This window comes from Gadus chalcogrammus, chromosome 2 (genome assembly GCF_026213295.1).
Source record: "Gadus chalcogrammus isolate NIFS_2021 chromosome 2, NIFS_Gcha_1.0, whole genome shotgun sequence".
Taxonomy (NCBI): domain Eukaryota; kingdom Metazoa; phylum Chordata; class Actinopteri; order Gadiformes; family Gadidae; genus Gadus; species Gadus chalcogrammus.
The window spans coordinates 4,276,763-4,290,166 of NC_079413.1; the positions used below are offsets into that span (position 1 = coordinate 4,276,763).

At 41.3% G+C, this 13,404-nt stretch overlaps 3 protein-coding genes across 3 annotated transcripts in view; 2 read left to right on the top strand and 1 right to left on the bottom strand.

Moving 5' to 3' along the window:
- Positions 1 to 872: 872 nt before the first annotated feature.
- Positions 873 to 8,447, top strand: LOC130369959 (arf-GAP with dual PH domain-containing protein 1-like). Its single transcript, XM_056575588.1, has 11 exons — positions 873 to 1,164; positions 1,822 to 1,952; positions 2,185 to 2,276; positions 2,920 to 3,002; positions 4,617 to 4,729; positions 4,849 to 4,995; positions 5,327 to 5,410; positions 5,668 to 5,730; positions 5,968 to 6,039; positions 6,414 to 6,642; positions 6,752 to 8,447. Exons 1-11 carry the CDS (start codon positions 1,014 to 1,016, stop codon positions 6,778 to 6,780), a joined length of 1,194 nt encoding a protein of 397 aa, XP_056431563.1. The 5' UTR covers positions 873 to 1,013; the 3' UTR covers positions 6,781 to 8,447.
- A 720-nt stretch (positions 8,448 to 9,167) lies between these two features.
- Positions 9,168 to 13,404, bottom strand: part of LOC130403995 (ras-related protein Rab-26) — a 29,051-nt gene continuing 24,814 nt past the window's right edge. Inside the window, 5 exon segments of the mRNA XM_056608574.1 lie at positions 9,168 to 9,237; positions 9,239 to 9,268; positions 10,795 to 10,871; positions 11,990 to 12,046; positions 12,744 to 12,809. Coding sequence (XP_056464549.1) covers positions 9,168 to 9,237; positions 9,239 to 9,268; positions 10,795 to 10,871; positions 11,990 to 12,046; positions 12,744 to 12,809 — 300 coding nt within the window.
- LOC130403574 (arf-GAP with dual PH domain-containing protein 1-like) overlaps positions 13,219 to 13,404 on the top strand; it is a 3,264-nt gene continuing 3,078 nt past the window's right edge. The window contains exon 1 of the mRNA XM_056607992.1: positions 13,219 to 13,239. Within this exon, the coding sequence (XP_056463967.1) occupies positions 13,219 to 13,239 (21 nt within the window). The remainder of the gene's footprint in view (positions 13,240 to 13,404) is intronic.

Sequence of the window (13,404 nt, forward strand, 5' to 3'; positions counted from 1 at the left end):
TAGTTGTTCTAGGCTAACGTTGGCAGACTACAAATACAAATCCTGTAAGTGCTCTAAAGATCAAAAATAATGACGCTAATTCAACTATTTGAACTACATCACATCACTACATACATACACAACTGGACTCCAAAAAGGTATTCATAGCGGTTGGAATATAGGTATCTTATCAGAATCAGAATGTATTACATCTTATTGTACAGTACACAAGAGTAAAAATCTTAGGCTTGGTTACTCATATCTCCCTAATTAAAAATGAATGCAACATACAGGTAGTGCAGGCAAGGATAACATCATTCCAAGATAAGCCACATTGTCGGCTAATTGTTTTAATATAACTGTTTATAATCCTCACAACATTATTTTTTATAAGAGAAAGTAGTTATGTTTGGGCTCCTTGCAATTTGCTGATTCAGTGATTTCAATGATTTATGCACGATTCTTACGAGGATTGACATGTTCATACTACTTTTCTTTCTTTTGGGGGGGGGATTTTTTAACAGGGTATTCCTTAAATAAAAAGTTAATAAAAAGAGCAAGCCAAAAACAGAAAGTGGGATAGCAACCGTACTGAAATGATTGCCCTCCTCTAAAATAAAATGTACTAGATGATACCAATTTAAGAGAAAAATAACCAAGAGGAAGCTCTGGTTTTTTTTTTACATCTGGAGGCATTGAGGGATCACCTTTTTCCTACCCTTCACCACCACCAGAGGGCGCTTAAAACCAACCTGGCCATGATACTTTAAATAGGCTTAAATGGTTTAAATCGTTAAATGGTTTATAGTTGGAAATGAAAGCAATTGTGTTAAAGCCTAACTAGGTTTATTCATTTTATATATATATAAAAAAAGATTTAGCCAAAGGAATCGTTTGGACTCCCTCCAGTCAGACGCGCCCGCTAAAGGAGAACCAGAGGCGACGTCTCGGCGTCGACGGTGGATGAACCTGACGAACATGCACTCGATGGCATGCTTTCAATGTTAGTTTTTGCTGCGAATTATTTGTTTTAGATGTATTGGAGTATGAGATACACCGAGCAAGTGGTTGAAAGAACATGCACTATGGCTACGGAATCCACGGATGAAAAAAAGAACAGACAGCTCCTCGAACAACTTTTGGACAAACCTGGGAATGGAACCTGTGCGGATTGTGGAGCTCCAGGTATACCGATTAGATGGGGTGTTAGGGCTTCTGCACAACTGTGTTTATTACAACCATCACGTCCAGACGGAATGTGAATGTGAGCGGGAGAACTGACTGGAGCGATTGTTGCCTGAAATATAAACTGCTCAGGGTTACTGATAAAATGAATAATGCTTTGCTTTAAGAAAAACGAATAGGGCCTACATGCAGTAGCTCGGGAGAATGAAAACTCATGCCTACTTAAAAATCAGCATTTGAACTATTTTTGACCATATACTTTAGTTTGTAGGATGAGAGTAGCCTCACCATTCTGGGTCGATAGTACGTAGCCGTGACAGTGAATGACAAGGTACATTTTCAGTGGTGGACGGCTAAGCATTTTTACTTATTATGCGTTCACAAGAGTGATTAGTCAATTAATCCTTTGTCTATCATCAGAAAATGAATAAATTACTATCCAGATGAATTCACAGATTAAGGAAGACATCATTGGTTCTGGAAACTTGTGATATTGCATTGAGTATAGAATTATAGCAAAATGATGAATCAATTATTATTTTATTTTTTTCTATTGATGTATACCCCTGCCATGAACGCTATTGGTCCATTCCCAAAGCTATGGGTTACACTTATGCCTTTCGACATTTTGATAAGCCTCTGCGTGTGTTCCCACAGACCCCACCTGGGCCTCCTACACGCTGGGTGTCTTCATCTGTCAAAGCTGTTCAGGCCTCCACCGAAACATCACGTACATTAGCAAACTCAAGTCAGTCCTACTTGACCCCTGGAGCGACTCTGAGGCCGAGGTAAGAACCGCAGACACATCCATCTCTCTGGACGTCTTTATCATTCTGCCACTTCTACGTGTTGCACCGTCTGTTTAGTTTATAAACAGTTTTCTGCCTTCCTTATTAGTCTATACAGGTAACGTGGTTTAAATGTGTGTCGCTTGAACGCTGACACCTTGCTGTGACATGAAGCTCATTGCGTGTGTTATTCACTTAATAAGCGAGATCTTTTGTCCCTCGTACTCTGCAGTTCCTGGCCTCCACAGGCAACAACAAGGCGAAGGCCCGGTACGAACAGAACGTGCCCCCGTTTTACTACCGACCCACGCACACAGACTGCACGTAAGTGAGGAGAGCGCCTTCGCTCCCACGCTATTATGTCCGCTGGGACGGAGGGTGTCTGTCCTCCGACACCGAGGATCATCGATGGTAGTGATGTAGCTACGGTTGAGCCGGGTGACATGGGAAGATAACCATGAGGCGACCATGACCTGCTGTTACCTGCTATGCATCATGCTCTCATTACTAGCGTAACGTATATGTTCATCAATGTAACGGTGCAAACGGTTATCAGTGTTTGACGTTCAAAATAATTGTTTCTCTGTCAATATGTTTGAGCCATGGAGTGTATTTTGCTTCTCTTGGACGGCAGACTGAGTCGTCGCAGGATCAGTGTTGAGAGTTATCTCAACCCACTTCCTGTGCTTAAGTTGCAGAGGAATCTAGCTAACCGTCAAGTGACCACAAAGCTACCATCCTTTGTAGAAAAAGGTTGTAGCAGGAGACTGCTAGTCATAATGTTTTGAATATATCTTTTGGGTTATTCTTTAGTGATGATTTGTTAAATGATGTATCATTCAGGGGAGACGTTGTGGGGTTTGGAACTGCAACAGTGTCTTTCATGCGAGAAATGGCACAACAAAGATTTCATAAACCTAGGTTACGGTATATTAATTCATGTGGCCTCCTCTAATGGCCTCCACAGGCTCTTGCGGGAACAGTGGATCAGAGCCAGGTATGAGAGGAACGAGTTTGCCTGCCTCGAGAGGCAGGAGCCATACTCTTCAGGTAACAACACACACGCATGCACGCACACACAAGAGATTACAGCATGAATACAGAGCAAAGTGTGCATAACAGTGTGAATAACAAAATTGAAACAATATATGAGATTAAAGGAAAAATATATTTTTGAAAACGTTTTATATACTGATCGCAAATCATGAAAACACACAAAGGCAAGCCTATCAGCAGAGGAAAAACCTTTATTTTAACTTTTTCTAGTTAGAAGTTTATTTATTTTTCTATATTAGAAGTTGCGAATTGCCCCCCCCCCCCTATGACTCATCATGGCTCCATCTGTGGGTTTTTTTGTCTCCCGGTCACAATATCCCCTATTCTCTAACTGCCGTGAGCAACAAATGATCAGTTTATCATTCCCAGCATTCCAGGGATGCACAGCTGATCTCATCCCAGATAGAGAACTCCACTGTTGACCCTTTTCAATTTGGACCACTCTGTCTACCTATCCCTGAACCCTGTCCCAGAAAGTCACACGGTTTGGTCATAGGAAACCTGTCTTAAAAACTAACCAAATTTGTCCAAAGTGATGCCCTCAATTTTTCTGGCTTTATCTGACAAGCAAGCAAGAGCAACATACCCTAGTATGAATTTGATAATGATCAAAGTATTCGAAATTCCGAAGCATCAAGTAGCATTTGCTGTTGTTTTTACTCGATAAAATCCCCTAACGATTAATTGATTAATCGATATTATAAATGGATTCATCGATATTATAAATCATGCATCATCCAATTAATGAATGAGCTTAAAGTTGCAGCCCCAGAAACAACAGTAGTGGCGTGTGATTCAGAGTGCGATCCCACAAGTTAATCTGCAGTGGAAGTGAAGTCATTGAGTGAGGTCTCTCTTTTTATTCTTTGTTCCTCTTCTTGACTAATTCCTTCCGCTATCTTAGGTTTTACTAGGTGCAATTTCCAGATATCTGCGTGCAAAATGCTCAATGCCGTTTATTCCCCTTAAATTTGTCACAGAGAGAGAGACGCATTTTGCGTCTCTCTCTCTCTCTCTCTCTCTCTCTCTCTCTCTCTCTCTCTCTCTCTCTCTCTCTCTCTCTCTCTCTCTCTCTCTCTCTCTCTCTCTCTCTCTCTCTCTCTCTCTCTCTCTCTCTCTCTCTCTCTCTCTCTCTTTGTCTAACATAATGGTGCTTTGTGGTTCAGTGTCGAGACACAACATGTAGCGGCCACGAGAACAATTGCCATTACAAGTAACATTTGTGGAAGCCCAGAGAAATGTTAAAAGCCATTTGGTAGTAAACCTAAACAGTAAAATAACAAACTAGGCCACGTTCTTATCTGAACCACAAATTTCCCAAAATGCTTGATGAAAGAAATACTTCAGGAGGGGAAATGTTTGCCCTGGCATGAGCTAGTTTTCCTTGGTTATGAGCCACAGTATCTAACTAATTAACTCAAAAGCTTGATTGAATGGTACCATGGTCCAGAAGCGCTATTACAGCTTTTATTTGGGTTTAAACACAACAATCGTCAATCCTTTATAGGGTGAAAGGCTCGTACCATTATCTGAAGGTGTGCGGTTCCTTGGGTTGAACCCTGTTTTGAACTTCTTAACAGGGGCTCTCTGCTGTCTCTCCCTTGGCAGGCTATAGAGAGGGGTTACTATGGAAACGAGGCAAAGACAACGGACAGTACCTCAGCCGAAAGTTCATTCTGTCCGAGCGGGAAGGTGTTCTGAAGTACTACAACAAGCACGATGTGAGTCTCTCTCTCTCTCTCTCTCTCTCTCTCTCTCTCCCTCTCCCTCTCCCTCTCCCTCTCCCTCTCCCTCTCCCTCCCCTCACCTCACCATCTCCTACTGCCTCTTTCGTCCCCAGGCTAAGGAACCTAAGGCAGTGATGAAAATCAATACCCTCAATGCAACCTTTCAGCCAACTAAAATCGGCAACGCCCATGGGCTGCAGTTAACCTATCTGAACGACAACAGCACAAGGAACATCTTTGTTTACCATATGGACGGCAAGGTGATTCACAATAGCCCTCTGTTTGGTGGAAGGTTTAGAGGCAGAAGTCCTTGAGATCCCAATAAGGAGTGCATGTCGCCCTCTGCTGGACATTATTTATAATCACAGGAAGTATTGTTTACCCTGTCTTATCTATGCAACATGTGTTGCATAGATAAGACAACTACCCGGTGGTTTCAAACAAACAAACAAACAAACAAACAAACAAACAAACAAACAATTACAACTAAAATAAATGTTGTTAAATTCTGCTCTAACAATGAATCACAATTTTTATCTATGACCAATCAAATCAATCTTGAATACATTGTGAGGCTTTTTATTTCTTCAGGAAATGGTCGACTGGTTTAATGCCATTCGAGCAGCTCGGTTTCACTATCTCCAAGTGGCCTATCCTGGAGCCTCCATCAGTGACGTAAGTCATAGACACACCATCACTCATTCATTCACACCTCACTCATTCATTCACACCTCACTCATTCATTCACACACCTTCACTCATTCATTCACACACCTTCACCGATGCATTCACACATACCTTCACTCATTCATCGCATACCTTCACTCATTTATTCAAACACCTTCACTCATTCATTCGTACAGCTTCACTCATTCCTTTATATCGCAGTCAATAAATTGTAATTAATTGTGTCTTTAATGTGCTTTGCCCAGTTGGTACCACAGCTAACACGTAACTACATTAAGGAAGGCCACATGGAGAAGACGGGCCCAAAGGTAAAGAACTAAGATCATATTAAAAATGGCAGATCACAGATTAGCTTGGATGAATGAATAAGAAAGTAAGTTAATACTTTGTAAAACTCCCAAAAGGAAATTTCGGTGTCACAAGAGAATACCGAGAGAAAAAATGATGGAATTTAGTATCTTTTCAATATAAATAGGGCAAGAATATTTCCTATTCTGGTTTCATTCAAGCTTGAGCCATAATTTCCCTTCTTTCCTTGCTTTCAGCACAAAGAGGGCTTCAAGAAGAGATGGTTCACCTTGGATGACAGGAGGCTAATGTACTTCAAAGATCCCCTGGTATTGAAGGGAACGCACCCTTGGGATAATTGTTTGCTGCAGATACAGTGCAAGACAAATAGAAATACATGTTCGGCCAATTGAGCATAGCAAATTCATTTAGAAAAAGCAGTAACAAACAATATACATGATGTGTGCCTGTATGTGTTTGTGTGTGAGAGAAAATTAGAAAATGACCAAATGAGTTCCCTTTAGAAACAACAAGATCATTTTACACAAATACTAAGGAATCTGTGCCAGACATGCGTTACCAGTGCATGTCATCCGTACTTTGAGTACAGCTGTTTTTTACCTGAGTTCATCATCATCATACCCATGTTCTTTAGTGATTGACAGCAGCATCAGAGAGCATTTATCTTTCTCCGTCCTCCTAGGACGCCAACGCACGGGGAGAAGTGTTCATCGGCAGCAAGGAGAACAATTACTTCGTTCTTCCCGGTCTCTCCTCGCCCTGCCAGGGTCTTAACTGGCGGTTTGGAGTCACCATAGTAACCCCCGACAGGAAGTTCCTCTTTGCCTGCGAGACCGAAGCGGAGCAGAAAGACTGGCTCACCGTCTTTCACCGGGTGGTGAGCAGGCCGATGCTTCCCCAGGAGTACGCAGGTAACGTTGACAGCCCCCCAGAGACCTAAGGACTAGAAAGTCTATACCGCTTTGCATATTTCACTAATGAATTAGTGTGCTCCTTAACGCTTTCTCTATGTTTCTGCAGTCGAGGCTCGCTTTAAGCACAAATCCTAGACGTGCCAAAGAGGTTTGCGTCGGCTGAGAAGGACAGGAGAAGACCTGACGGATGAGAAGAGGTAACAGATTAGGATCACATGAGAAGATGAGGAGGACATTGAAGATGAGAACCAGAGTTGAGAAGAGATTCGAGTGAATCTTTATTACTTAACAATAGACAAACACACAAATATCAATAACGTTTTAACAATGTTCATTTTACATGTAGTTACATATGAATTGCATATGCACATATGTAATTAAATCGACCCAAGAAGCACTGACCAAACATTGTGTATGCCTTTGCTATTATTTTATTTATATTACATTATTGTGACGTGACCTTTACTCTTTTCACGTCAGTCAAATAAGGCTTGTTGTAAATGTGTAACAAGCTATAAAACTATTTATCCAGCAGAGGGAGACATTGCCTTGAGCCTCATTTCCTTGCATTGTTTGTGCCAAGTAAGGCTTGTCATTAATGTAAATCTACGGAAATGTAGATGCAGATGTTTTTTAAGTAAACTGTTTAAAGTACAGTGTTTCACTTTGTTGTGACAAATACAATTCAAAGAGAACCACAGAGAGACAACAAGTCGAGACCATGTAACTGCACACTCTTTATTGTAGTGTCGTCTGAAATGAATACGATCAGAGAATGAGACAATATTCTGATGGATATCGGCTCATTTACAAACACGTACTGTTGGTATTAGTTAGTGGGGAAATATTTAGCATTAAGTGATTATAGAGAAGCACATTGCACCTTACAATGAAAAAATCGTAAAAAAATGAGATGCATGTTTATTGGGTAGGGTCATAACAGACAATTAATACAATAAGCAAATAATGGCATGAAGCAATCTTGAGGTTTACTCATTATACCATGCATATATATTTATGTATATGTACATATCTATACATACATATATAGGCCTATATATAATACAGGGCAAAGTAAAACTAGCCAAATTTCACTACATTTAATATAAAACATCTCAAAACCAATAATGACTTTTTCTTCAATATTTAATGCTTTAATATGCAGTTATATGAAATGCCTTAAGGTCACAAGCTCCATTTAAACATTAAAATGGATAAAAAGCCAAAGCTCTGTGTTTTCCTTCAGACATGAATAATGCCAGGCTTTAAAGGTCACTTAGACCTGTTCCAAATATTACCCAGAAATAACAATATACTAAATCAAATATATAAGTCTGTACACTTGCCCAACCTAACCCTACACTTACTATTTCGTTGATAAGTTAGTTAGTGGCCAAAAAATGATTAAGCAAAGAATAAGTTAAGGACACATAATATGAAAACCGGTTTGCTTTGCCAAAATATTAAGTTGCAAAATCAAGTTTATTTTACAGTTGCCATGTACCAAATACTATTCTCGCTACTTTACTCTCTAAAAACTACTACAGTCCAACAGATATTTCCCGAAATGTATTTGATATGCAAATAGACTAATCAAATAAATGTCATATTTTACTATACAAACATTGTCATGGAAATGTTTGTTAAAATAAGACAAATGCTGGTCAAGAAGTCTATGAAATGATTTAAGTACAGAATGGTAAAATACACAATGGCATTTATGTTCAGGGAGATTCATTCACCTTCCATCCATGGAAAATGACCATGAGCACTGTGTAGACATCATTGATTAGACTGGCAACAATTACTTGTGAAATATTAATGTCATGAATGCCAAGATATAACCTTAATCAATGATCAAACAGTATACAATTATATCTACATAGAGAAGAGAAAAAGTCTGTACAGGTAGGAAAGAACAATGTCATTCTCCCAGCATAAGCACTGCGAGAGAGAGAGAGAGAGAGAGAGAGAGAGAGAGAGAGAGAGAGAGAGAGAGAGAGAGAGAGAGAGAGAGAGAGAGAGAGAGAGAGAGAGAGAGAGAGAGAGAGAGAGAGAGAGAGAGAGAGAGAGAGAGAGAGAGAGAGAGAGAGAGAGAGAGAGAGAGAGAGAGAGAGAGAGTGGGGGAGTGAGAGAGAGAGAGAGTGGGGGAGTGAGAGAGTGGGGGAGTGAGAGAGATAGAGACGGAGACGGAGAGCGACAGAAAGAGAGAGATATTATTCAACACAGACTTTGAAGAGGGAGAAAAAGAAAAATAGAAATCAATCCAGCACAAGGAAGTCCTGTACCTGTGTGAGGGTGACGCCTTTCTGATACAAACACAACCTCAGGGATAGAACAAACAGGACAATAAGTCACCCAGATTCATACTCTCTCTGTCTACCTCTCTCTGACACACACACACACACACACACACACACACACACACACACACACACACAACACACACACACACACACACACACACACACACACACACACACACACACACACACACGGACGGGCTTGCAGCTGGAGAGCCTCTAGGACCTGCAGCAGCCGGGGCTCTTCACCTCCTTGCTGACGTAGTCGTGCAGTTTAAACTTGTCGTCTTGCCTCCGAGCTGGAGCGGTGCCTGAGCGCCCTGCGGGACAGCGGGAGAGGGGGCAGCCCACGTCACTCAAGTGTTAGGGCGGGCTTTCTGAAATCACACAACCTTTCAGCCAATGAGCTGAGGCACAGAGGAGTGGTTCCCAGTCGGTGAATCTGTGAGTTGATCAATAGAACCCTGAATTCCTGATCTTTTCGATTATTCACCTTTTTAGCTATTGATCACGTGGAAGGAATGTAGTAGTTGAAAACAAACGAATCAATATGACAGCATTTACCAAATATTGTTTAATATTTGTATATTTTCTAAAGTTGCTTCTCTTGGCTTCACTAATGGTAGATTGCTTTCCTCTGTCTCAAATTACAATAAAGAGAAAGTCTGGATTGAGGTTACTAGAAGTACAATTGGAGAGTTGTAAAGGGTCAACTTTGTGCTTATTAACTGTTCTTAATAAGCAACCCCAGGTCTCAAAGCTATTGAATCAGATAACCCTGAACACTGTTTGCCAACCACCAAAGCCCTGCTGTGGTGTGCCTTCACAGGTGCCTTCAATTATTTACTCATTTAATGCTTTAAATACAACAGGGCCTCTGAGCCTTGGGGTCGGCCACAGCCCCTGGGTCCAGGGTCCCTGAACTATGACCCCAGGAGAACTTCAGACAGGGAACTCTCTGAAGTCATTAGACCGGATTGAAGCGCAGTGGAATAATAGTTGAACTCATCAGAATGTAGCACTTGTCCACAACATTAGGAAAGTGTTAACTGACAAATGACGACAAATCCTTTTTTTATCAAAAAGTAACACTCGTAACTCTGAAAGTGCCACTACGGGCCCGTCGACAGACAGACAGACGGCCGGGAGGGAACGGGACAGGGTGGGAGGGATGTCAGAGGAAGTTGTTTTCTCACGGCTAGGGCAGATCGGAGGACTGGACAGCTTGGCGATTTGGCAGACCTGTGGTATCGCTTTGTCAGAGGACAGAGACGGTTTCAGTTCATCTCAACACTACGTCTTGTTTTCCAGTTTGATTCCATATTGACGTGACACTGCTCCACACACTCTGACGCGCCGGCACTATTAGTTCGGATGTGCGAGTCTCTACTACTCTTCTCTACTACTCAAACACCGTGTCCCTCAGAATACATTGCCAGCTTGAACAGCGAACATGCCCCTAGTGTCTCCCCTGAAACGCATAAATATTCTTATTTCACATTTTTATATTCCATGTACAGTATTCTATTTAATTTACAGTCATTATTATATTTTTATTTTATCCTAATTATTTCATGCCCTGTATTATTTTTCGTTTACAGCTGTTATTATTATATTTGTGCTTTATTCTAATTATTTCATGTCCAGTTTGTGTTTCTTAATTATTTATTTTTATATTGCATTGTTGAAGGAGCCTGAGACTCAAGAATTTCATTGCCAGCGACTGCTGCTGTAATTATTGTGCATTTGACAATAAACCATCTTGAATCTTGAATCTTGAAACTTGAATCTTGAAAACTACGCCCACGGTTTGACCTCTAGTGGGCACGAGGCGGCGGGAACTCACTTGGCCAGTGCGGTGAACGCCAGCTCCACGTTGAGGCCGGACCGGGCGCTGGTCTCCATGAAGGGAACCCCAAACTCCTGCACGCCACAGGCAGAAGCAATGGAGCAGTTCTGTCAGACAGGAGTATTGGCTCGGGCTCTGATGCAGTTTAGCTCGTACTTTGTATTCATGTTTGTATCCGAGGGTTCGGATACAAACATGATCATTTATATTTATATTTATACTTATTTTTATATGATACCTCGTATTTCATCGTACTTATTTATTTACTTAACACACAGGTCACCTACAAACGGAGAGTTACATGTATATAGTATGTTTGTTTTATCTTAATCTTATTAAAATAGTTTTGTACTATAATTTATTTTCAATTAGTAAATGTATTGTATGTATACTGTTTTTTCGCACTTCTCTTTTCCCACTGTACTGCTGGTCACCTGTGAATTTCTCCCAAGGGGGATTAATAAAGGACTATCTTATCTTATCTTATCTTATCCAAATGATTCAAACCGGGATCATTTGGGGTCATTCTGACTTTTAGTGCCTGTAAAACATCATCATATTTTATAAATATAACTCTGATGATGTAATAATATACATCTATACATACAATTCTTTGAAATAATTGAATATCATGACTTTTCCAACAAGTTCAATAGATGGAAAAGTGTGACAGAGACCCTGCAATTATCAAGAGTCGCAGAGCTCAGACAATGACAGAACAGGGCGTGAAATGAGATGGGGAGCATTCAAACATTTGATTGTTTTGAGGGTTTTGATTGAAATGAGGATTAATAATCATTTTGAAGTGTGCAGTCTTGGCTGCGGAAATTTTTTTCTGAATTTCATTCAGTTCCTTCCTATTCCTGGTCGTCTGTTTATTACATATTTTTTAAATGGTAAAAATGTTCTTAGGTGACTCTCTATAACCTAACAGGCAACTCAGAAATATAAGGAGGGAAGATATTAATTTAATCTCCCAATCTCTTCCATTCTGTCACCCGCCACCCAAAATACTATTCATGTCTTAAATTCTCCTTGGTGAGGCGCCATGTAAGAAAAGCAGGTAAAACGGTTGAACTGTTCCAGCCACACAAAGGTCGAAGACTAGCACCCTACAAAGAGAGACGATCAAAGAGCCCTTTTAAACAGTAACATCCGGATGGTGTTTGATGTGTTCGTATTTTAGCCTCACCTTGGCCAGTCTCTCCCCGTCCTCCTTCTTCACCACTCTCTCGTGAGTGGAATCAGCCTGCAGACAAAAGACAACGTAAGCACTAATAGCCTGCACCCACACAATTCATTCAGGACCCTGGTCAGTCAGCCAGTACGCCCCCAAAAAGAAATAAAGCAACTGAGGAAGGTCAAACAAAAAGATCGTAACAGGGTTTTACTTCATGTCACATCGCAATGACCGCCTCCATTTTGCAAGGCGCTACGGACACATGCTCCATAGCATGTGTTATGTTTCTTGGTCATCGTTGTTAATTAATCAAAATTATATATTATTATGGGGCGACATGGTTTTTGAAACTGCCACAACATTTTCTTTAGCCTAGGTTACATGGCATGTATGTGGATAAAGGAATCCTCTCAAAATGGTGGATATCGGCAACAAAATATCCCAGAATGCTTTCTGATGTACTTTATGTTAAGATGCATGAGGCACGATGATGTATAGCATGACTAGAAATTGTCTCCAGAGTACTTAATCCGAACTGTCTGTCTGTATTGTATCGTATCATTAAACCTTTTCAAGATAATCATTAAGGCACCACGATTAGATTACACCAATTGATAAGACGTTACACCAAAAAAAAAATATATGATGGTGATTTATGCGGGAACAACACGGCCTCTTGGCACCAGTGTCTGCAGACTATCCTTGATCGCCATTTTTGTTAGTGACATGGGTGACTCTGATCAGGGCCTTTCCCATGATGCCTTGCCTTGTTTCCCAGCAGCATCAGGACAACGTCTTCTTGGGCGTACTCGTGGATCTCGGCCAGCCAAGCCTGGGGAGGAGAAGCAAAAGCCAGAGGAGATCAAGAGATCATGTCGCTGCAAGGTGCTACACATTCAGGAATACGGAGACACACACACACACACACACACACACACACACACACACACACACACACACACACACACACACACACACACACACACACACACACACACACACACAAACAGCACATTAGAGACACCTTTGACCAGGGATTCCCAAACTGTGGACCGCAGCCGCCTAGTGGTTAACGAGGGCACTGCAGGATCAAGTGCATTCTCGTCTTCGGGGTTCGGCTCTGAGCAATGATTGTAGGCCTGCAGAGTGCAATAGAGTCTCACTGAGATTTAGTTTGGTCTACCTTTTAGTTGACCTCTGCTCCAAAGGCCCCAAAGTCATAGTGACTGTCAACAGGCCGGATGAGGAAACAGCCAAGGAAGGTCAAGATTTGCAATTTAAGGCCAAGGACAGATGATGTCATCATAGTGCCCGGGAAGTATTTCAGTCCCAGGCCAACGGATGCCGAATAATAACATCTGGACCGATTAGTAGTGTCTGTGAAATCCCCCCTGAGGTAGTTGTTGCTATAAACACCTGACCGATGT

Bases quoted from the DNA above. Each gene is read 5' to 3' on its own strand.
- LOC130369959 (XM_056575588.1), top strand. From the start codon at position 1,014: ATGTATTGGAGTATGAGATACACCGAGCAAGTGGTTGAAAGAACATGC. The intron at 4,730-4,848 runs GTGAGTCTCTCT...TTTCGTCCCCAG, and splicing joins AGTACTACAACAAGCACGAT to GCTAAGGAACCTAAGGCAGT. The intron at 5,411-5,667 runs GTAAGTCATAGA...TGCTTTGCCCAG, and splicing joins CTGGAGCCTCCATCAGTGAC to TTGGTACCACAGCTAACACG.